Source organism: Lissotriton helveticus, chromosome 8 (assembly GCF_964261635.1).
Source record: "Lissotriton helveticus chromosome 8, aLisHel1.1, whole genome shotgun sequence".
NCBI classification, from domain to species: Eukaryota; Metazoa; Chordata; class Amphibia; order Caudata; family Salamandridae; genus Lissotriton; species Lissotriton helveticus.
In genome coordinates this window covers 66,364,977-66,390,564 of record NC_136069.1, presented here as the reverse complement: position 1 = coordinate 66,390,564, position 25,588 = coordinate 66,364,977, and the positions used below count along the sequence as shown (strand labels likewise).

The following is a 25,588-nucleotide window of genomic DNA, read 5'->3' as shown; positions in this document are numbered from 1 at the left end:
TGGCCCGTTAGCGGCCGGTATGTTCAATGATGCATGTGTTCCAATGTGTTTAGCTGAAATAATCAGGTCACACAGTTCGTTGATCTGTCAGTAAGTAGTCTGCAAGGTCACGAAATAGCTTGTGGTCAGAAAGTTGAGCTACTACATGAAGCATAGTCTTTGTCTTCTTTCTGACTCAGGTAGAAACTGCAAAAATAGGTTACCACAAGTTCCATCTGCTAGAGAGACAGGCCAAAATGCACCAAGAGCATGCTCCATCTGAAATGCTATAGTTTCTTACACCTTTAAACTTGAACATGTACATCAGAAGAAATGCCAGGTGCACATACTGCCTTAGTACATACTGACGCACATGTGTATGCTTCTGCCAAGATCACACCTACAAGTCAGATATCTGGTCACTCGCTTCTGCAGAAACCACAGCTTCACACCTAACCGGCTAGATGGCTTAATGGAACATACCACATAAAAAAAGAAGCTTGGCCAATAGTGGTTGAGCAGGACATAACCACTTGCTGAGCAGTTAAATAAAGATATATTTGCTCCGCTTAGATTTAGAGAACCAAAACCCAGAGGGGGGTTTCCACGCTCATCATATAAGGCTAGGCCCACCTACATGTGCTTCTGGTTCGGAGAAATTGCTACATCTACTGATGCTATCTTGTATGTCCTGTATGAACATTGCTAATGTCAATGGTCCACCTTTTCCTTCGTGGTTTAGAAGAATAAATAGAGCTGATTCTGAGCTAAAACTAGAGACATCAAGTTGCATCTTCTCTGAGGTAAACTGATCTCTCCTGTAGTGACTGATCCTCACTACAGTATTGTAATAAACCCATAGTGTATTGTCTTGGTGTTTGTTCAATAGATTTTTTTCCTTTAACAGGACATATTGTCACAAAGAAACAAAAAGCAGGTTTATATACTAAGGATGTTGAAAGGATCTCTATGACTTACCGAGGAAGAGCGATAGGTCATTTGGTATATGGTTTAAACATAAAACATATTCCCTCACTTCTCTATGCAACATCCATCTTTAGTGATAAGGTAATATCGGACTTGAACTCAACTTACATACAAAATACAAGATCTATGCTTGAGTTTCGTTCAGCTACACCTCACTGTAAACTATACTTTGAATTACATTTGAAGTCAATATTTGTCCATGACATTATTACTAAAATGAACTATATCTGTGACTGCAGCACCGCAGGTAATAATAAATTGAAGTATTTAATTATGGAAGAGTTCAAATCTCGGCACTTAAGAAAAATGGGCATGGAAGTTTCAACACTTAATAAAGTGATTAAAGTTCAAAAACGACCACAATAGGTTGATCTCCCCCAAATGAATAGAAACTTGAGTATGAAATTATTAAAGAAAACTTTGCTGAAGATGAAGATTCGTTGTCAATTTTGAGGTATAAACGTACAGATTTGATATCTGACTCTTATTTTACACTAAAACAACCATATATCAATTGTAATTTGGGGGCTGCATTAAAAAAACATTGGACATATGATTTGCTTCTGTCCATAACAATTAGATGTCAGAAAGTAATTTTTATGGCCAGCCAAAATGAAGATGGTTAGTTAGACTGTAAAATACTGTTTTACGACAGAAACTATTCCTTTTATTAGCACATTTATGAATGTATTTGATTATGCTTACTGTCATCCAAAATGTATAAAAAAAGTAATTTTAAATTTACTCAGATTTTATATAATGGGTTTTCAAGGTTTTTAACTTCATATCCAATGGTCTTTATCGAGCTACATGCCGATGAAGACTCGATCTCTTGTATAATTTTATTTAATCTTATTTGGTGTGTATAAAATATTGCAATCACTGATTGATGGAGCAACCTTTTCTCTTTCTCTCTCTAAAGGTAGCCTTTTTTGTACTGCTAGAAGAGCCTACGCCAAGCAACATGCGATCCCAAACACATTTCCTCTTCTAAGAAAGACAAAGTTTGGAGAAATGTGGATATTTCGCAGAATGGTTGTTAATTAATTCAACTTAATGATGTTCCTCCTAAAATTAGGTTAGCAAGTCCATTGACAGAATATTGTCCATCAACACTCCTACATGTTTATGGCCACAAGGATATGCTATGTGTCCTGCTGGACTAAGTGAAGGATGCATAGGGCCAAGCAAAAAAAGGCCCTCTAATCTCATCCCTGCCGTTATTCTTTATGATGAAAAGAAATAGCAGTTCAAAACAAACAAATATCTTCCCAATCAAATCCAGTAAGGTCCCTGGCTTCTCACCACCTATTACTTTAACACATGCTTCCTTGATATCCCTGTGTCTCAGCTGTTCTTCTCCAGATGTTCTTTGACACCTACTTGCACATGCCATATCTGTACATACCACTACCTATTTTCAGCACACCCCACCTATAATCACTAAATATGATGTTCATACCAAAGAACACCCATGAATAAATAAATATGTGACTAGATTCTGGGTTCATGGCAGTACTGGCTAGGTCTAGTAGACAAAAATGTTGGTAGGAGTTAGGGTGAGTTTCAGGCAAACATGCAGGGTGCTCGAATACACTCATCGAAGGCCGATAATGCTTTCAAAAGAATGGGTATCTTCAGAGGAAGGTGTATTTTAGTAACTTGTCTTTGAGCACTTGAGTAAATGTCTAATGTCTAATCGCCCTACCTGGGAGTTGCTGCAGAGTTTGCCACATCGTTTCTTGCCTGCCACTACGCCACGCCACGCGGCCCCCGCTGCGCGGGCGCCGCTCGTGGTTTGAAGATCTTTGCTGGGGATATCGCTATTGGACCTCGCCTGGCCATTGAAGGACCCACGACCTCGCTGCTGACCCTCTGCCCCACACACACGGCCGGAGGCGGGACTGCGAGGACCAGCCTGCTCAGCGGCGCTGATCGGCCGCAGCTGGTCCTCTTCCCGCCCCCTCCTGGTACTCCCCTTGATAACGCGTCATAGCCTCGCGCACGCGGGACGCGCGCGGGACTAAGGCCGGGGCGAAGACCGGGCTAAGAGCGGGCCGTTTGAGACTGGGAGAGACTGGACTGGGCCACTCTCCTTGGCCCTATCTTTCGGTCCACTTGTTATAGTCAATATGTCATCCCGTGAGTATAAAGAGAGGGCAGCTAAGTCCAGACAGAAAAATGGTACCCTAGATGATTTTATCACCAGGACCAACACAGCAATTGACACAGAGATTGCCAAAATGCAGCACAGAGTATCTATTGAACTAGATGCCGCAAGGAGATTGTCACAGGAGTTAGCAGCAGCCACAAAATCTTCATTAGGGTCCATAGCCTTCGCTAAAACTCCTGATCGTTTAATTGGACCACCTCTCATTTTGATTGAAACCAAGGCAGATGTTCACCAGTCATCAGTACCCACCACATCTATATCAAAGGGGGGCTCACCACCATTATTATTCACTAATTCCCCAAAATCTTCTATGGTCGGGATAGACGGAGAAGAGAAGGAGGGTGAGGGCGGACCCCGGAAATGGCGCTAAGACCTAATCCCATAGAATTGGGTGAGGGAAATTCTTGTATTAAACAACAAGGGCAACTAAATAAAAGGAAGCGTAATCACTTGACAGCATACGCAAGAAAAAAGGCTAAGATTGCGAAGGCACAGTTACCTTCCAAGGCACTATTTCCGCTATTCCAACATTTACCCCCAATGAGTAACACACAGCCATCTGATTTAGCACCTGAAATCGATATAGATTTGCTGGTGGTAACTCATGAAAATAAGAACCTCGTAATAGAGAATGAAACCAATGGGGTGCCACTCTGCGTCATAAAAGGGAAAGACGTAGATTTCCTGACTGTGGTATGGGAAACACTTAAAAAGCTCCTAAATCCCTTTGAAGAAAGACTCTCACAGATAGGATCCCAGCTCTTGGATATGGAAAAAAGTATTTTGAACTTAAATAAAAAACCAACCCATAGTCAAGACAAGGACCTTATGGCCAGTCTTGAGAAGCTGATAAAAACTCTGCTGAATCCCTTGATGGAAAAAACCCAAGTCGTTAATCTAAAATTAGATCAACCAGAGTTTTTAACATCTAAAAACACTGCTTTATTGGAGAGCCTTGTAGGGAACAGCAAACAACCTGTTGCTACTGGGGGTAATAATACTACTAATACTAGTTTAGTTAGACAGTGTGTTAAGAATAACCAGACACAAGCACAGCAACCTAAAACTGCAGTGTCCGTAGACCCTAATGGTATTATCCCCTGTACAGCACCAGCTATCTTGTCCAAAACTAAGCCGGTGACTACTGCAGGATATAAGCTAAACAACTCTATGGTGGTGGCTACACCAATAAATACAGCTGCCCCAACCTTGCCAAACCCAGAAGGGAAAGAAACTCCAGTTAGTAAACCCCTAGTTCCTAGCAAAACACCCCTACATGGTAAACAGATCTATGTAAATATACCCCCTGAGGCTGCCCCGTTTATGGCAATTTTGACAGGTGTTCCATTAATTGCAGAGAACAAATATGAGAAAATGGAGGACCTTTTAAATAAAACAAAATTTTGGCTAAATAATAATAGGCCCCTAACCGAAAGCACTGCCACAAGAATACTAAGTGTGCGGAGGGTACCCTGGGTTGGTCCAAGCAAAAAAGATCTGGAGGGAGATTGCATCCTGATTAACTTTAGAGACATCTGGGTCAAGGATATTATCTGTAGCAAAGCGAGGTTTGGAAGGATGGGGGACATCCAGTGTGTGGGTCTAGAATATTTTTATCCCAACCTTTATCATACTACCCCAAACCCCAACCACCACGGCCGTAGAACAAATGGTAAAAATCACGTGGGTTGGGCACATAATTTGAACATGAACCAAGGCCCGCTAAACTACTACGCCCCCTGGCATGAGACAAATGGCCCCTTCATGGGACCACTAAGTATGGGCCCGTTTACACAAGTCCCGTTTAACCCACGAAGACCAAGGCTTCAGGGCGTAGAATACCCAGGATGGATCTCAAATAACAATAATAATATCTCATTGATGAATCGCTTTGACCCATTAATGGATTTGGACGGGGTAGACTGACCACCAACTGGGTTTAAGGGCAATGCGCCTACCGTCCTAGCTTCAGGAAAGAGGGAAGATTTAGGGATACTTCTCAATGATGACTTAGTGTTGGTGAATGTTAATTGTGATACTGTGAGCATTGGCCCCCCATACGTAGAGAATGTTGTTACTCTTGGGGGAAATATCCCTTTGGGTTGTGAGAAACATATATTACTACCTGACCAAGACTCCTCAAGTACAAGAGATGAATTGGGAAGTAACTATGGGATACAGGGGTCGTCTTTAATATCCTTAATATCATGGAACATTGCCGGTCTAACAGCTAGACTGGAAGATGAGGCATGGCTGGACTTTGTGGGAGCCCAGGGAATCCTGTGTTTACAGGAGACTTGGACCAGGACTACCTGTGACATTGAGGGTTTTCAATCATTCTCGGTCTTGGCCGTTCCATCAACATCTGGGAGAGCAAAGGGTGGTATAATGACAGCGTTGTCTATAAAACTACAGAAGTTGAAAACTTCAAAACTGGTGGACACAAACTGGTACCAACTGCTGTTATTAGAACATCTTTTCCCAGAACCTGTGTTGTTAATCAATTGGTATTATAACATCTTCAATGGACATGACATATCGATAATTCAAAGTCTGGAGGAGGCAGTGGCTAAAGCACGCAGCAGACACCCTCTATCGTCTGTCATTTGGGTTGGCGACTTCAACTGCACGTTGTGCAGTTTTGGAGGCTCGAACGTGTGTGGTCTGGAGGACGTAAACGCTCAGCCCTTGACCCACTTTAAACACACACCTCAGGGGGATGCTCTGAACAATATTATCATCATGAATGACTTGTGTGTGGTAGATCCTGGGTCTGCCCTCGATACACCGCATATACCAACTTTTCAGGGTACAAGGGGGGAGATGAGCACAATTGATTTTGTCCTGGTATCCAGCAGCTTCCTCAAATATGTTGATAAGTTGGAGGTGGTGGCTAATCCCGCAAGTGACCATAACCCCCTAATGTTGTCATTGTTCGTGCCAGCACAAGAATCACCAAAGATCTGGGAACAGTCAATTAAGTACAGCAAGAATCAGGGCGTTACCATGAAATGGGGGAAGGTAAACACGATAAAATTGGAAGAAGATATTGTTGTTAATTGTAAAATGGAAATAGAATCATGCTTAGTTCCTGTATCTGACCCCCATGAGGTTATTGACAGCTTTGAGAAATTGTGTGGTCATGCAGCAAAGCACCTTAGGAAACCCAAGGGGAAGGGTGGACACAAGGCCTTTAGATGGTTTGATTCCGTGTGTTCTATCACACATCGATCCCTAAAACTAGCTCTGCGTCAAAAACCAAGAAACAAAGAGCTTGTAAGAACTAGCAGAAAGGCTTATAGGGAGGCAATTGCAAAAAGAAAGCAGGACCTAAAAAACATTGCCTGGGAAGACCTTGAAAAGGCAGCAGAACTAAAAGATAGCAGACTCTTTTGGGAGGTTCTAAATCGCCCCCTTTTTAAGAGCGACAATAAAGAATCTATAGTTATGCAGGTCACCGCAGAACAATGGGTTCAACACTTTACTAAGATTTTTAATCCCAATTCTATTTCTATGGCAAGTATGGAAAGGATAGAGGAATGGGTGGCACCTCCCTCGGCTTTGACCCTCAGCTCTTCACTTACACTGATAGAGATTGAGGAAGCCCTAGGGAAGGGATTATCATTAAAAGCCCCAGGCCCAGATGCTGTCCCTTTGGACCCTTTTAAATCTAATGTTAGTTTGTGGGCACCCATACTACTGAATGTTTTTAAGGCTGTTGTGGTCGGGCGCATGCCTGGTACATGGGAGGAGGCAACCGTAGTGCCGATTTTTAAGAAGGGTGATAGGGGCGACCCACGTTGCTATCGCCCGATTTCTTTAATAGATGCGTCATGTAAAATCCTGGGTAGGGTAATCCTAGCGAGATTAGAAAGTTGGGCAGATTCTACAGGACTTATAGTTGACTCCCAATACGGTTTTAGGCGTGGAAAGGGGACCAATGAGCAATGTCTCAACCTGGCACTAATTTTAGGCAAGTACACGAAGGCAAAAAAATCCTCAATACATCTTGCCTTCATGGACTTGACAAGTGCATTCGATACAGTTTGTAGACATAGGTTGTGGCGGATGATGGACGATATGGGCTTTGAGGAACCCTTGGTCACATTGCTTCGTAGGTTACATGCAGTAACAACTGTATCAGTTAGATTTGGCTCTGGAGGTGAAATGACAAAACCAATTCCTTCCACTGAGGGTGTGCGTCAAGGATGCATTTTGGCGCCTTTTCTTTTTCTGGTTTATACAAATGGGCTAGAAAAGTATCTACTAAACCAGGGCTGTGATTTTCCAAAAATTAAAGGCAAAAGCATTCCCATGCTTTCTTATGCAGACGATACTGTCCTAATGACATTAACTGGAAATAGCATGCAAATATGTTTAGATGCTTTCAATACTTTCATGCTTGACCTTGACTTAAAAGTGAATTTTGATAAATCCTTTGTAATGTCTTGTGGCCCTAAAGGGTCAAACATTAGGAAGTTTGTGGTCAATAATCGCGTAATTGGAAAAGTGGAAAACTTTAACTACCTTGGTAATTTGTTTAATAGCAAATTAAGCTGGATGCCAGTCATGAAGGTTCGAGCCCAGAGCGCGATACGGGCTATAGAGGGTATTTTCCGTTTCTGTAGCAAACTGGGGCAAAAACATGTTACGCACCTTAAAACCCTCTATACATTAAAATGTATATCGGTGGCCACCTATGGGGCAGGGGTGTGGGGGACTGAAACACCATCTGTGATACAGGTGGTGGAAAATAATTTTATAAAAAGGGTTTTATCAGTTCCCAAAGGCTGCCCAAACATCTTCTGCCACAAGGAAATTGGAATGGTCAGTGTTTCAGATACGATTCATTTGTCCCCTTTATTGTTATGGGGCAAAGTATGGCAATCTGAAGACCTGCAACTTACCAAAGACATTATCACTGATTGCATGGCCTTAGAAAATTCAAAACAGATCCCCTGGTTGTCCTATGTTTGTAACACGTTTAATAAAATTGGATTGGGTTCCTATTATGATAATCTTGAAAAAATAGAGGGAAACCATAAGGTGGACATAAAGGCAATGTATTGGAAATCACTGAATCCACCATCCTCGGACAATGTTAATGTTTATGCTCGTAAGCTCCAACCTCAGTTTTACCTAACATTTACCCTTAATGTGCAATGGCGATTCCTTCTAACAAGGTTTAGACTGGACATTTTGCATTTTTTGCTTGCCTTCCCGAAACAAGGGGGCTGGTGTGAGAGGCTGCCCCCATGTCCATGTAATAACAGGGATAGCCAAAACACTATACATGTGATCCTTTTTTGCTCCTTATATCAAGAGCCAAGACTTCGGTTTATTAAACCAATCTTGAAGGGGAGGCAACCTTGCACCTATAAGGAAGGGTACGATTATTTGACAGCATTATCATCTGTAGAAATTTGCTGTGCCATGCTAAATGTTATCAGAGTTTCGCTAAAGATCAGGAAGGTCTATGGTTAGCATCACATTGTATATAATACCCTCTGGTGAAAATCATGTATTATATATTTTTATAACAGTCATTATTATGCCTTTTAAATTTGGGAAAAAATGTGTATTTAAACTAAACTTTCTTGTTATGAGGTATGAAATATTGTATGTTCAGTACTTTTATGATCCATTTTATGAATCGAATAAAGTTTTTGAATACGAATACAAGTAAATGTTTAGGTGCTGCCAACAATATTTGGAGCTGTCTGTTCAATCCTGCATCACCTTAATCAGGCGAGTGACAACCTAGAAGACGAAGTCTCCTGACCTTCGCGTGTGATCTGGGTGCTATCCAAATGCCACTCAAATTTAAATCCCACAGTCATCCAACTGGTTGAATGTTACACTATTTATGCCACTACACAGGCTGACAAATTCATAATGTCTAGTACATAAAGGGGTGTTACATTATCTTGGGGGTGGGGAAACTCCTCGGATCTCCCTTTTTAATTTCTTTTTTAAATTAAGTTACTATTACTATATTTTTATATAAATAAATCTTACCCTTAACTAATGCCCCACAATTTACTGCAGTAGGATTATACCTTCCATTTAGTTACTCCCTTGTCCCATGCATAGTTTATAATGTAAGTAAGGCAGAGAAGCCCCTGGGTTTGTTGTCAATCCAACTGTCCAATTTCAGAGAGCAGTCCTGTGGTGACCAAAGCACCCGCCACCCTAATGGAAAAAGTTCGAATACGTTTAATATGAAATTAGCAAGAATTTATGTTCTGTGAAATGGGTACAATACTACCTTTTCTGGTGGCTTTCAATTCCCCTGATTCGAGCTGACCTGCTTCCATTTTTTTGTGCACCAGTTTGACCACATTTTTCCAAATGCATTTTTAGCTGTTTCTGATATGAAATACCATTCTCTATAAGAAACCATACCCAGGTATTCCTGTTGCCTCAAATGCTAATGCTTCCTTGCACATGTATACCACAGTGGCTCTGCAATATTAAATAATTGAATATTAGGTTTTTATTTTAACCTGAACAGTTCATCAGCCGTGACAAACATGCAATGTTTCATGATACTCATAGGCCTAGAAGCCATTTCATTTTAGGTAATATATCTGCCCATCTCCTGCATCTTCTAGTAAAGCGTAGCCTCACTTTCAAAGTTGGCAAAAAGAAACATGATTTAAGTAGAATGTGTATGTATCTTTGTGGTCATTTCAAAGACCTCCTGCAGTCTCTCCATGAGAAGATCCTGCCTCCTGCTCATGAGATAGTTTAGTTGAAGCAACAGTTTCTGTCAAGTGTTTATGCTCCATTGACATGCATTGAGAGAAAAGTGCAAACGAACGATACAAAATGTCATGTGTTTTAACGTTATATGCTGCAAATAGCTTTTTGAGCTGGAGTGCTTGTTGGCTGAAATAAATATTTGCTGTGTTGCTTACTATTTATAAATATCTTAAATGCATGTTAGACAAGGAGGCCTTCTGACTTGCATTTTATTTCGACACTTATAATTTAATTATACACAATGTTCCACTATTTTCAATGACACTATGTTACTGTATTTTGAATGTATTATTACCTCTCTACTGGACAGATTGCTTTTTTATCTGTTATTCACTTATGTATACCCTGTAAACTTGGTCAATGGAATCATGCAGCAGGGAAGGTCAAAATATTTCCACAGGGTTAACTAAATTATGAGGCAAGAAAATTGCAAATTATGTGGCATGATGTGGCACATTTTATGGCAGTACAACTTCATTATTTTGGCATTTTTACACGTTTACACGTCTGAGCAAATGTTTCACTGCATTAATATCCATTTAACACTTAAAAACAGCAATGAACAACTGAATATTAATTTGTACAAAGGGCCCACTGTGTGGCATCACGTGAAATGTGTGGCAGACTTTTGTTTAGTAACATTTGATCCATTTAAATTAGATACATTTATTTTTTGCAAATTCTGCAGCAAATGATGAAATGTGTGGTAAGTGCAGCGAATCCATAACTCCGAAGAAAATGCTGCAGAATCGCATAATTCCAGTCTTCTTGCTCATGGGACCTTAAAACGCAGAGCACTGGCAGCAGAGATCCACGAAGGCCCTCAGTACATAAAGGCATCTAATCCTGGTTGCTGGCCACATTATGCTACGGGCCATCATGAAAAGGGTAGTCGTCTCCGGCAGGGTGCTCAGCTGGCAGTCAAATCTATGCCACATGGGCCACCGCGTACTGTCTTATACACTTAAATATTTATTTTTACTGGTCTGTTCCTCGAAAGTTTTAATCTGGGGAACACATTTTTTTTCTAATGGAGTACCTCAATGGCATTGAAAAATACATAGCCAAAGACTAGGCTCGATGCATGCTGTCATAAGTCAGTTTCCTTAATTTCACATTCAATAAAAAAACACCTTCCAGCACCCAACAAACTGGGCAAATACATTGAAATGCCCTGGAAAATGCTTTCTGATACCGCCAAAAACTAGAAACATAAAGAGTGGATGGACTGCAAGTTGCTTATGCAATAAGGGCAAAAGGAGAATAAATGACCGTCCAGGAAGTCTTATGCTTATTCTAGTGGTGCACAGCAGTGGTGTCTCTTAAGTACACGAAGTAAGGCTGTTGTATAGACAACTATCAATTATTGAAGTTTAAAAAACTAATTGTGTAGTGCAGGTGACCACAAAGTGTACTTGATAAGTGTGGCTCCACTATGGAGAGAAACCAATGCCACAATTCCAAGCCATGTGCGTAGGATGATCAAATATGTAAAAGTCAGTGATGCATTATGTCTATTACAATTAGGTGTGTTCTCTCAAGTTGAGGTTGGTTTATAGTATACACATTGATGTCCTGTTGTATCTGACTGACTTTATCTCACATTGGGTAAGAGGTTCAATAATTCGAACAGAAAAGCTAGCTATGATACTGTACACAAGGCAGCTTCTATTACAAGATGTGCTACTAACATCTGTTATACTCATTTTGCCAGAAGAGGTACATTTCCCACTTTCTGCCTCCTCAAATGCTATTGTCCTTTAGAAGTTTAGAAATTGTCCATCTTTAGAAATGGAGATGACAGCAATAGTTTGTTTTCTATTTTATGCATTACTTGATGATTGGGTGATGGAGAACAAGCCTGGATTAGCTCCAGAGACACAGTTCTGATCTTGTAGATGGCAGGCAGTAATTATTCACTAGAATACCATGATCCTAGGGAATAATTACTGTTGCTCTTAAGCCTAGCTGATGACGGCTGATTAGTCAGAAACTGGTCCTAGGATGCTTGTTTCTGGTCCAGGGAGGACCTGGCTTGGCAGTTCGGGCTGGACTGTTCCCATGAGGCACAGGGTCAGACTGATTTGCATATGACCATGTCTGAACTGGGGTGGCGGAGTGAGCTAAAGAATGATGATGGATTAAACCCAGATGAGTTGACTGGGGGCGAGTGTTTGCATTGTTCAACACTCCGTCCATCATCCCCTTTGGTTTTGCCTTTAGGGCATCTCCAGCCTCTTGAGGTCGGTCCGCTTCTGATGTACAACAAGCAAGTTTCTGAAGGTTCAAGTGCTCAGAGCCTCTCCCGGAGGTGAATGAGGCGTGCCTGGGATGGCCTATTGGCCCTTTCTTTGGGTCCGCACATGCTCGTTAGAGGGAAAGGGTCCTTCTTGGGTTCCACGGCATAGAAAGGGCAGGTCTTTAGATGTTCGGACATTGATGGGATGTCATTGAACTCCCATTTGGACACCGTAGAGAAGAGGCTGCTGAACTGCCAAACCTGGTTAGAGCAAAACAGAAAATAAAATATTAATAAGTAATATTAAAAGATACTAGCTATTATAAAGTTTTTAACATTACTAGTCAGTAAAGGTCACATATAAGAATATAACATTTTAAACATTACAATAGAAAGTTATGATATCCTTCGGGATCAAGTTCGCGCTGTATAAAACTTTATAAATAAATAAATAAAGACACTTTCAACCAGTGTTGAATAGCACGTAAGACAACTCATAATATAATACTAAACAGCCTGTTTAGCTCTAATGAGATATAAACAAATTACAGAAATTCCACATTTCTGTCTAATATTGCTGTATACTATGTGTTACCATGTCCACTGATTAGGTCAACACAGAAACATCAACCTTTTATGTTGGCTAAAAGCAATGTAGAGGCCCTACTGCAGGAACCTGACAGTTCTAAGAACCTCCACCCCTCCATTAAATGGATGTATGTGATGGTGAAGTAGGAGCAATCTTGTAACACTTTCAGGAGGATTCTAAAATGCACCCTGTGGCATATTTATCTAGAAAAGTAAATACACCATCTTTTGATCTAAAGTAACTTAAAGCAGTGGCCAATGCATGTAGTTGTTGTGGATGAAATCTAAAATATTCAGAAGAGCTGTTAGAATTAATTCCTGATCACAGAAATTTGATAAACTACTGTTATAAGGATACTGCTTGTCTCCTGATTAAAATTTATGAGCATAAGAATGTCAAAGTTGGTTTCTAGACCAAGTAACGAAAGACAACAGAGAGTTTGAATCCATTGAATAAAAAATGTAAATCAACTGGAGTAGTGGAGTGATTTAATAAGCTAATGTTATTATCATATGAAAATTTGGAATGCCTAAATAAGAATTGGATTCAGCCTCAAGTAAAGGGAATGTAGTATGCAAACTAGATTGTTGTATGAACATGTAAGAGACAAGGAAGAAGTGGGCCTAATTGCAAAAGACACTGGAGTTGGCTTTTCAACTGTTTGCCAGACTCAGGAGAAAAGGAATTGAGGGATATGTAAGGTCATGTGGTCAATATATATATTACTAGTGCCATCTCTCACTCTTAGTACAGTTTGACATATTGTTTTTTTTATTTGCTGAATACCTTTCTTACATTAGAGCAGAATAGTGTGGTGTAGTTATGGTTGCAATGGGTGTGGTTTGAAATATGGCAGAGTACTGCTGCATTGTGTGGGTTGTCTCTTTGAAATCTGCTTATCTATGTTGATGAGTCACCTGGAATCACAACATATGTAAATATATTCCCTGGCACTGATTGGGTTGCTGAAATAAAATCTTTTTAGCAATCCATCCACAATCTGATGGCCATAAAGAAACCTTTTTTTGCACTGGGCCAGTTTGCACAGATTTGTGTTTCTTAGGGCCAGATGTATGACCATTTCATTTTGCAACTTGCAAATTGCGATTTTTAGCGATTCACAAAATTAAATGTACTAATGTGTCTCATTTAGCGATTCCAATGCGGTCACCAATGACCTACCCCATTAATATTCATGAGGTAGGCTGCAATTTGCAACCCATTGGGAATGGCCTGTAATCACAGGGATGGTGGCTTGCTGGGGTCAGCAGACCACCATGTCTGTGATTGTTTTTTGAATAAAGCATTTGTTTTCTAAAATGCAGCTTGTTTTCCTTAAAAAAAAACGGTGCATTTAAAAAAAGAAAAATGAAAAGTTTCCTTTTTCATTTTTTAAGAGTAGACGGTGGTCTGTGGGACTATCCCCTGCTCTTAAAAAATATTGCCGCCCACCTTCACAAAGTTTGTGAATTGGTTACCACCTCCTCCACCGAGTCAGTAAAATATGAATGTTTAGCAACCGAATTCTGATCACAAAACATTTATACATGCCGCTGCAACTCTCTATTAGGAAGGGATGCCCTTGAAACGCCCTAATAGCGCAAACCCTATTTTGTGAGTCTGTAAGATGTTACCAAATAGCAAAATTGGGTTAGCACATTTCAAAAGCCGTTTTAGCAGTTGCAAATGCGCAATTCTCCATTTGCTACCGCTAAAAATGGTGGTATATCTGGCCCTTAGAGTCTTTAGATTGGGCACCTCTCAAAACAAGAGAGCGACTGATAAATGCCAAGTCATGGCTGGAAGCTACCTCTTGATGATCATTCTCTTTCATCATTTTGCACTCTTGGTCTACTCAGCACGGCTCATTGACCATTGGCAATGTGTGGCACAATACTAAACTCTGTACTAAATAAATATATACATGAGTAAATAAATATAAAGGAGGTAACTCTTCTTCAGGGCTCAGTGAAAGAACCAAAGCTAGCTGGTCTTGTTTTGGACCCTGTTGCCCTATTTCAAGCCACCTGAAAACTTTTGATATTAATCTGAGAGAAAACAACTTGATTGTAGGCTGTTGTTTCAGAAAGCAAAACTCAGAGAAAGAGAAAAGAGAGAGAGGACTAAACACCCTCGATGTGGTAGAAGATCCAGGTCAAAGAATTAGGGGCCAGATGTAGGTCGCCCAATCCCGGTCGGTAACGGCCGAAATTACCGAATTTCGGCCGTTACCGACCGGTATTGGGTTTTTTAGATGTAGGTGGCATTTTTGTAGGATTCGGTATTTTACCGAATCGGTAATTTAAGGATTCGGTAAAATACCGAATTCTTAACATACCGATTCGGTAAATTACCGAATCCAGGATGTAGGGAGCACTCAAGTTAGTGCATTCCTCAGTTAAGGATTCGTTATTTACCACCAACTACAAGTTGGTGGTAAATAATGAAAACCTTTGAAAAAGCATTTTTTTTGCTTTTCCAACAGTGCTGGTAAATACCGAATTTTACAGATGTGATAAAATGTACCGAAAAATTACCTACATACGATTTACCTATTCTTCAATACCGAATCGGTATGATTCGGTATTTAAGAATATGTAAATAGTAATTACCTACATCTGGCCCTAGGTATCCATTTGCCAGCCCCAGGAGGCTAGAAACAAAAACAAAATCACTGTCCTGCTTAAGAACCACGAGAATCATCTGCCACTCTTGAGTGTTCCAACATTTGTGGATGAACATAGGAAGGATGGCATTGAGAAACTCTTCTCCAGTGGATCAAAATAAGTCTATTAGGGAGTCTGTGGCTTGAAGTAGAAAGTTTTTTCGCAGTCGAAAAACCTGACATTCTCAAAATCTCAGGCTTGGCATTCGCAACAACTTGACTCACAAAGTACTGAAGGCACTTGCCTGTCTCCAATGTTTTTGTGACTCATAATGGACACATTGTGCCCCATTACAAATTAATAGGAAAAGGGGGTGAAATGGGTGCCCCCCTATCCTAGAGGGCTACAATGAGATGAATAGAAGGTTTATAACTGAAATTGCGTTTGCACGCCATCGTTTAGATACCAACGTCTGAAATGGGTGATATCCATTTGTACATTGGAAGCTGAGAGATGAGAAGGACAGATCCATTTCAGATTTTTAGGATATCTGTATAAGATATATTTAAACTCAGTGAACTTAAATGGGCATCCTCTGTGATTTGTCTAGCATAGATCTGACCCTCCTGGATTGAGGTTGGCCATGTCTGACCTGGGGTGGCTTGGTGAGCAAAATAACGATGGATTAAACCCAGATCTGTGACTGGGGGCGAATGTTTTGCCATTGTGCAACATTCCGTCCATCATCTTGTGTGTTTTGCTGTTTACCCTATGTGGGAAGGGTATGCCCAGACGTGGGTCCCTTGCTCACTAAGCCACTGGAGTCAAGCTATCCTGGCTGAAGATGGCTGATAGCCAGAAACCGGTCTTAGGATGCTTGATTCCGGTCCAGGAAAAACATGGCTTGGCAGTTCGGTCTGGACTGTTTCCATGAGGCACAGGGTCAAGACTGATTTGCATTGGCCATGTCTAAACTGGGGTGGCTTGGTGAGCAAAATAACTATGGATTAAACCCAGATCTGTGACTGGGGGCGAATGTTTTGCCATTGTGCCACATTCCGTCCATCATCTTGTGTGTTTTACTGGACACTGTACTAGAGCATCGGGCCACCTACCCTACATTTCAAGTGTAAACTACAACACACAGTTACCAACCAAGAAACTGGGACGTTAGCTGACCCAACAACCGCAGATCCCTTCTATACACTTACAGACTGAGCCTGAAACACATTTGCATTTTAACATCTTCTCAATGTTAAGACAACTAAGAAGTTTAGATAGCCCCTTCCTATACACAACCTTACATAACTTAACACACAACACATCTTCATAAACATTTCAGCAAAGCATTTCATTAAAAAAAAAAAAAAGGTCAGCTCTACAAGCTAAGTTTTTGCTTGATAAGGAATAGCCAAGTGCAGCCAATAAATGGAATACATGCATTGGTTCAGTCCAAGCCAATGTGCTTTTTAAAAAGTAGGAAACAGTGGCCATCTTAAAAAAGCATGATAACAGTAAAAAGCACAATATATACAGGTAAAGCATTGGAATAAGCTACCCCCTCTTCTCGGGAGAGATGCTATGCTTTAAATGGCACAGTTACAACACATTTCTAAAAAACATTTATTCCAAATCTCTCAGGCGAATCCAACATATAAAGAAGCAACCAAAACTCCCTGGTTCTAGAATGCCAAAGGTCAACACTCGTAGGAGCAAGACTAGATTAAATGGAGCCAAACTTAGGGAACGGAGACACCATGGTTAACCTGAGTAAGTGCGTAAAGAGTATGTTTATTTAGATAACTGACCATACAACCAATATAGGTCACAAATATGCAATTATCTCAGTAATAGTCACTCCAGTGCATGATTATTCAAATTACTCATAAATATTTAGATTTCTCACAGATAATACAAATATGTCCCAGCGGGACTGCAACATCTAAAAATCTGATTCTTGAGAAAAGGTCAATCACAGTAGGACGCATTAAAACACCAAACTTTAAGAACAAAGGTTTCAAAAATCTTGAGGTCAATCTCTCTAAATCCTTTCTTCTTAATATGTCTACCTCCCAGACTGAACTAGATGAGATAAGGAAGTCCTCACCATTCCAACAGGCCAAATAGGAAATAACTTACCTAGGTATTAAGATTACGCCAGATCAGGCAGACTTATACAAAGCTAATTTTCTTCCTCTACTACGACACCTTAAGCTAGATCTCAAACGGTGGACAATGGTCTACCATACCAGGATAGGCCGCATAATTGTGACTAAAATGATGGTACTTCCCCTCGTCTTGTACCTGTTTCAGGGTCGTCCCATCGAATCAAGCAGGGAATTTTTCTCCAAATTGTATACACTGATAATGCGATTCATTTGGCAGGGGCACAGAGTTAGACTCTCTTACAGTCTACTAATACACTCGAGATCAGCCAAGAGCCTGACCTTACCCGACTTTCTACTTTACTACAGAGTGGCTTAACTTAGATTTATTTCTGAATGGTCTCTCAGGGCCTCGAATAAGCTTTGGCTCCATATGGACAGTGCTGTGTTGGGCCGCCCGATATGGGACCTTCTATGGAAACCCCGATGAGACCGACAGAGAAATTCTTACCTAAGTATTCCTACAGCCACTACGCTTAAAGTCTGGGATACGGTCCTTAAATCTAACAAACTAACAACTTTTCTGTCCCCGTATACGCCTGTCCACCATAATCCCGCATTTCCTCCTGCACTCTCCGTAGGCCCGTTTGACAGGGGGCGGAAAGGGGGCGGCTTAACTATCTCTGACCTGTTCCATGGGCATGATGTTGTGACCTTTCAAAGTTGCTGTCGCAATTTCCATTTGCGGCCATCCAAGAGATTTCACTATATTCCATTGAAACACTGGGTTCTGCAGTCGTAGATGAGACTGGTGGCTACCAGGGACCTCCTTCCTGTCGAGCAATTTGTTCAAAGTGGTAGGGCATCTAGAGGTTGTATAATCTTTTTGAACTCCCTATTGCGATCCACTGGGCCCCTGTCTGCCCGGACATGTGTCCTTTTGGGAATCCACGCTGGATATCACTGTACAAGAGAAACACTGGGCAACACTTTATAGAGATATCACTAGGTATGATCGCTCTATGAGCTAAGGGAAGCGCATTGTAAGATTTTGTACGATTGGTACCTCTATCCCGAGAAACTCCATGCAATATTTCCTGATACCACCGATAGATGCTGGAGAAGCTGTTGGGTGTTGGGAAATTTTCACCGCATCTGGTAAAATTGCCCCTCAATTCGACCTTTTTGGAAGGAGATTCTCTCACGTATTAGGGAGATCTTGGGCTATCGGATCTTTGAGAGCCTGGAGCACCTGCTGCTAGGCCTACGAGACCCTGCTCTGAAACAACAAACAATGGGTGATCGCTTCATTATGTGGCTCTGTCTGGGAGCATATCAATCACAACAAAAGAATTTGCGGGTTCATCTGAACTCAAAAGAGCTCTTTGAGCACGAAACAATACCGGCTTTTATGACCCACTCAAGAGAGAGGGGTGTCCTTTAAAGAGGACGGAATCCCATCACCCACTGAGGTGGCATGCTTCATCATCTGGGATCTCCTCAAAGGGGCCGATTCCGATCTCAGTCGGAAGGGCACCACATTGGGTTTGGCATTAGCGGATTCGATTCGGAGGCTGAATTTCCGTCCGAGTCGTACACGGGTCCGGACGTCGAAGTACGATGCAAACAAGCGCGAAATCTCCATCCGAATCGTTTCCGGGTTCGAACCGGTCCGTACGACTCGGTCACAAGCAAGCCGTGGCACGCAATGGAGACGTTTTATGACCGAGCTAGTACGATGCTGGATTCGGACATCCAAATCGAGTCGGAGCGGCCAGCTTGCAATTGCTCCAGGAGTTGGACTTCGGGGGTCTGCGTCGGACCCCCATGTTACCCGCAGCCTTACGACTCAGACACAGGGGGAAACCCATGGGTCTCCCCAAAACCGGCATGTACGGTACGGATGGCACTGACGCATACCCACTGTGGGGGGCGCACTTGTCTGCGACGTACCCATTCAGTCAATGGGAGCCCATGTACACATTGTACGACCAGCTCCCATTGACTTCTATGGGAGTCCGACCGAACCGAGTCCGACAGCATACGGCTGCATCGTACTCGCTCGGTCGGACTGCAGGAGTCCGGATCGGTCGGAAAACACCTTGGATCCGGTTCGGTCGGAGTGCATTCCTACCCAGATCGGAATCGCCCCCTTAGTTGCAACGCCTAGTGAAAGCAAGATCTACAACTCCCTCACTGTGAGGGAGGAGCTCAGGGATGTTTTAGTTTGATCAAACTAGAGGATTAACTAAAATCCATGAGAAATGAAGCAAGCGATGCTTTTAGGGTGATGGTTGCAGTGCACGTGATGAAGTGTGCAGTGATTTAAAATTGACTACCAAAAGAAAAAAGATTTATTAGATATCTCTTGGTGCCAAAACTAAAAGCAGTGCAAGTGCAGTATGAAAAAATATAGTAACTGCACTAGTCTTATAAAACAGGTCCAGGAGCAGCCAAGACAGCCCCGGCCGCAGCCTGGAAGAAGCAGGAGCCCCCTACACTCTCTCAATGGTATGCTAGGCTAGCGCTCTGATACCATAACGGGTCAAGTTTGCGCTCTATAAAACACAAAAATAAATAAATAAATATACAACAGATGTCGTAGCCGATACATGGAAGAGCTTTAGCTATATATAGGGCCGCTAAGTACGACATCTCTCGAGGGACTTCCACTGTTCTCTTGTCAGCCCCGACTGCGAGCACTCCAATTTTTCCAGACTTAGCCGGACTTTACTTGCTGCTCCTCCCTGGAACCCAGAAGTGTACTCTGTGGATTTAACCCCCTTAGCGTGAAGTCCTCTTGTGTCCCACCCTTCCATAACACTCATAAGGCATTCTCCATCCGTAGCTGTTAACTCCGGACATGCAGGTTCTGCTGTGTTGGTTTTATTCACTTGGATAATTTCTTATGATGATGTTTTCTTAAAATGTTTCCTATCAAGGGTATTGGGCCACATGTGACTGGAAATGGGCCGAATTGTAATGTGTTCAATTGCCTTTATATTCATGTCGAATTTGTCGAATTTATAATGCTCATAGCTGCCCCAGCGACGGGGCGTCCCAGCGCAAACCACAGACTCCAAGACAAGAACCAGAGAGCAGAAGAATTACACAGGAAAAAGCCAGGTCTTTATGGCCTTCCGGAACGCAAGGTGGTTCTGGATCACTCTGATGGAAACAGGAAGCGAGTTCCAAAGTTGCGCGGCCAACTTCATGTCAGTCTGTTCCAGGTTTTTTGTATTGAGAATGCTGGGACTTTCTGTAGCCTGCGTATGTAATTGAACTAAAGTATGGATTGGTGTCCTATGAGGCGTTGTTACCCGTGAAAAAATTTTAATAAAACATTTTGACATAAAATCTGAAGAGTAAACATCTGTCAATCCTGGGGTGTGTTTAAACGGGGAGAGAAGCTTCAATGTATTTAATGGGCATTTTTTTCAAATTTTTTTTCCTTTACAAAGGATGTCAAAGACTGAGGTGCAGTGACCCTGTACTTTTGTGATCTGTTTTTATGGGCTATTTAAGATTGGATTATTTCATACTTTGTCAGACTGCATTTTTAGCTCCTGTTTTGAATTACTTTTCTTTAAAATGTTGGATTTTGCAACTTTTTCCACACACATTATTTTGCCTCAATATTTGTCCGTACGAGTTCATTCTGATTTGAACATCACTACTTTGAATTCTGTTGGTATTTAGAACCGCACTATGTTGGCTTAACACAATTCATTTTTTCCTTATCCCCTCGAAAGTTGAATAGGGTTTTTATTTTTTTATTTTCTGTAATCTAGCTGATATTGTGTCCTTTATTGCCTCAAATAAGGCAAATTGTTGTTGAAGAAAATCTATGTTTGATAAGCATTGGCCGGAAGGTAATATATTCAGTCCCCTTTATGTCTACTTCATCATTTGACAAACCATCAGGGGCTAAATACGACTGGAATATGATCTTCTCCCAGATTACTCGTGAATTGATAAGCACGTTCTATGCGGTCACACTTATTGGTCTTATTAAAGTGGGTAAACAAATATTCACTTTTTGTAGTTCCACAGTTATATTTTGCAGGAGAGTTGTATGGGTATCTTGGCTTTTGTTCATGGCTACAGGGCTTCTAAAATATCCTCAAGAGACCCTTGCATTAGCAATAATACATCCAATCGAGCAGAAGACATGTAGGATCTATCAGCTAGATTCATCAAACAAAAATCCACTCGCAAACTTTGCGACCGGTATTTTTGCATTTGGGATGCATCATCCCAAATGCAAAAATCGCAAATTGAGAAATTGCTCAATTGCGATTATTTGCATCTAAGAAATCTCAAATTGCGATTCCTTAAATGCAATGCATGAACGTTTTAAAAATAGCGAATTCGCTAATAGGGCATGCAAATTACCATGAAGTACAACTTCATGGTAATTTGCAAAAACTTTGAAAAATGCACTAAAGTGCATTTTTTAAAGTTTCATGTTGCACACACACATGCCCTAAGGGCATGTGTGTGTGCAACATATGTGCACATAACAATTTCAGGGGTGCAACAGGGTGTCCTTTGGACACCCCTGCACCCTCGAAATCGCAATCTCAATTTGCAATTCGCTTATTGCGATTCGCAAATTGAGATTGTCTTCCCATTCATTCCTATGGCCTCTAGGCCCATAGGAATGAATGGGGAGGTATTCCTTAATTGCGACTCGCAATTTTCGAGTCGCAATTAAGGAATTCTAAGAAATCGCAATTTTTTTAGTGATTTCTTGATGCATTCCATTTTGCTATTCCTTAATAGCGAATCGGTATTTTTCACTATTAAGGAATCGCAAAATGGGTTGTTGATGCATCTGGGGGTTAGTTTACACTTGATAACAGTAAAGAGGGTAACAAATGCCTGTTTCAGCTGAGATCAAAGGATCTCAGTTTAAAGAGGCATCTGTTAAACATATTTGTTCTTTGGGCATGTGGGAGTTTCCTACTTCAGCTCTGAGGCTAGACCCTTTAGTGTCATTCAACAGTATCTCTCGTATACACAGTGATAGACTGGGACTTGGAGGCCCATCAAATAGACCGAATGATCCTATAATGTTCATACTACTTTCTCCCCATGGATCTTCAACCAAATTTGTCAGATTATCTACTGGAATACTTTGCTGGACTCCCCATTTGCAGAAAGAAAATGCTTTAATACAAACTTTCCTGCTGGAGTCTGAGAAAGGGGATCTAATATCTTTATCATTTGAAAATGTATCATTTTCCCCAATTCATATTCATGGTTACTACTGGGGCTTCTAAGTCCTATATACACTGCTTTGTTGCTTTACCTTGTACCTTGGACTCTACACGATTTTTATTGGACCTCAATGTATGTGTAGATACTCAGTCAAGTATGGGAAGGTGAGGCACATCTCCTTTTTGTTAATAGCAGAGAACCCACAGTTCCTTGTGGGATGGCTCATAACCAAGGTGGGGGTGTTCTAGGGTGTTTAAGTGGCCACAGGCCGCTACCGAGCCGCCTTCACTGATTTAAAAGCCCATGAACTGCCACAACCTGCAAACATCCACATACTACCACCACTTTTAAGGTAATAAGGACCTATAAAGTTTCTACGATGGCATAGACAAGGAAGTAAAGCGAGTGGCTGTGGTGGCTCAAACACCAAGGGCACGAGCACCGTATCCACTTGTGTATCTCTTTCTTCTTCTCCATTCCTTAATATCTGACTCTCTTCTGAAGGATTCAAATCACTCTCCTCAATGGTCCTACACTATGTTGCATCAACGCGTTCGCCTCAGCTCATCTCCTGCTATAGCAAAGCACACTAAACAGTACACTAGCATTGCCTATCACCGATACTATAGGATTGCACAATCGCTTATAGACACTAACACCTATGTCTGTGGTACTCTTTGACATTGACTCTTGCTTACATGTGCATGGTCCCAACAATTTTATCAAGGACTTCCAGTAGACTATTTCCCACCATATGTTCTGTTAACTTGCCTTTGCTCGAGGTCTCCATGACTCGCCTCCATGCGAATAGCTCTTCTTCTCCCACCTCAGAAGGACCATTCCTCGCTGATGCAGCAGCGTAGAGCTGACATCTCTCATGAGACTAGACACCTGGGACAGCTGCGACAAGCTGAAACTGTCCAAATAACTAGCAATATGGTGGAGGATCTCCAGCGGCAGGGCGCCCAGAGCATCTTTGCTCTTTCCTCGCTTGCTCCTGGAAAGGTTGGGCTTGACGCCCTGGCAGAGGACTGGGGACAAGTGTGGCTGGCTGGCAAACGTGCCAACCTCTTTACTGTAGATGATCTTGGCCTGTTGCCCTGAAGGGCGGAACTGGTTCTGAACGAAGGTGCATCCCAAGTAAGAAAGCGGACAACGCACTTGGAACCAGCCATTGAGGGAGGACTGGACATCCGCATGAACGTTCTTGAAGTGAGAAGGAAATTCATCTCTTCGGAAGAAATGATTGCAGTTGAAGGTGAAGGCAGAACAGTTTTTGTTATGTCTTCGAGTCACGCACTCGCTCTGGAGTCCCAGGTGGAGCCTTGGGCTCTTTTGAACCTCCAGATCTGCAAGGACTGTAGTTGGGGAGAATGGCAGCAAGCCAAAATCATACGTCTGGGTTGCAATATCAACAAGCAGGCCATCTGTGACATTCGTTTGAGATATAAAACTCATTTTTAACTCCTTTTCCATTGAACACAGCAATGCAGTTGCTACAGCATCCATGGTGGGAGTACCCACATGGGTTGATTCCAATTCTGAGGTATCTACACCCTTGTCTGCCTTTACCATCTTGAAGCCTTCATTTCCTATACGTGCCCTGTTGCCACTTCTGTAGCTGGTGGGAACCCTAAACGTGTTGACGATCTTCAGCTCTTGCGCCTCAAGGTTACCATACACAAAGTCCTTTTCCTTAGGGGTACATGCTGCCATCTGTCCAAAATGAATAAGCATCCGTCCATGATGAACCAGATACATGTTGTAGTCACTCACAGGTGCTTCGTTTCTTAACCTCTCCAACACACCCTCCTGCCAAGGCGCAAAACCAGTTTTCTCTACATCTATTTTACGTTGCTCTTCTATATTATGTTCAGCAGCTGTGGCTTCTGTCTGCTTATGGCCGCTCTCACCGCTTGCATCACTGACCTTCCTGGGACCATCCTTTTCTTTCGGCTTTGACGTCGGTTCCTTGTTGAGAAGAATAGATGCAGAAAGCTCTTTACTAAATATCCCCTCCCATTGCCTGTACTGCGATAGATCCATACCTTCCTTACTTGTTGCCAGTTTTTCATAGTCTGTCTGGCTGAGCTCCACCTGGTCATTGCCATTCATATACGCGTCATCAGCCTCAGCTGCATCACCTGGTCCATCAACGATGCCACCAGTAGCCCCTTCTTCCACGCCAGTGGCGCCGTTGATATCTTCCAGATCTTTGCTCTGTTCCACAAGTTCCGGGAAGAGGGAAGACATTTTCAGTGAGTCAAAGAGGGTGTTCTGGTCCCTGAGGGCAAGAGCGGTGTCTAGACATTCCTCAGCGTGCCCTTCCTTCATGATGTTGTCATGTAGCGTCACATCCGCGTCAATTGTGGGGAAACGGTTCCACTCCATGGAGCAGCAGACCACGCTGGCAGGACATGACTTCAAGTGCTTGGCCAACTTACAGCGGAGCATGGAGAAAGGGCATCCATAGCCAGAGTTGAGGCATGGCACCTGTTGCATGGGGCAAAGAAGTTGGTGCTCCTCCTCCTTGCACAAGTGGAAGGTAACACCACAGTGGGAGCTGCATTTGATCATCACGCAGGAGACGGCGGGATCCACAGGCGCTCGGCAGTGGCTGTTGAAACATTTTTCACAGTGTCGGTGATGACCCGGGTTGGTTCTTTGTGCTCTTCCCTGGGAATGACAGCAACAGAAGAAGAAAGAGAAGTTACTTGTATCATGAGAAATTCATTAGTCATTAGATAGTGTATGCTTTTAGACATATAGTACAACATTAGAGCATTATGTGGAGCCATTGAAGTAACATGGTGCAACTCAATGCTGTCAATATGGATATTGAATTAAAAATCTGAATCACAATTCCTATCTCTATCTGGAATTTGGCCAAATTTAGAAATTTACTTCACAATAAATTCTCCT

At 42.0% G+C, this 25,588-nt stretch overlaps 1 protein-coding gene across 1 annotated transcript; it reads right to left on the bottom strand.

Annotated features, from left to right (window-relative positions):
* Positions 1–12,195: 12,195 nt before the first annotated feature.
* On the bottom strand, positions 12,196–25,323 carry FBXO40 (F-box protein 40). The gene is made up of 2 exons (XM_078655892.1): positions 23,438–25,323; positions 12,196–12,404 (listed from the first exon to the last, which is right to left on the bottom strand). The coding sequence occupies exons 1-2, from the start codon at positions 25,241–25,243 to the stop codon at positions 12,198–12,200; spliced, it is 2,013 nt and encodes a 670-aa protein (XP_078512018.1). The 5' UTR covers positions 25,244–25,323; the 3' UTR covers positions 12,196–12,197.
* Between the last annotated feature and the right edge of the window lie 265 nt (positions 25,324–25,588).

Excerpts from the sequence above, each read along its gene's own strand:
- FBXO40 (XM_078655892.1), bottom strand. The coding sequence starts at position 25,243 with ATGATCAAATGCAGCTCCCACTGTGGTGTTACCTTCCACTTGTGCAAG. Across the intron at positions 12,405-23,437 it reads CATGGAGACCTCGAGCAAAG|GTTTGGCAGTTCAGCAGCCT; the intron begins GCAAGTTAACAG and ends TGCTCTAACCAG.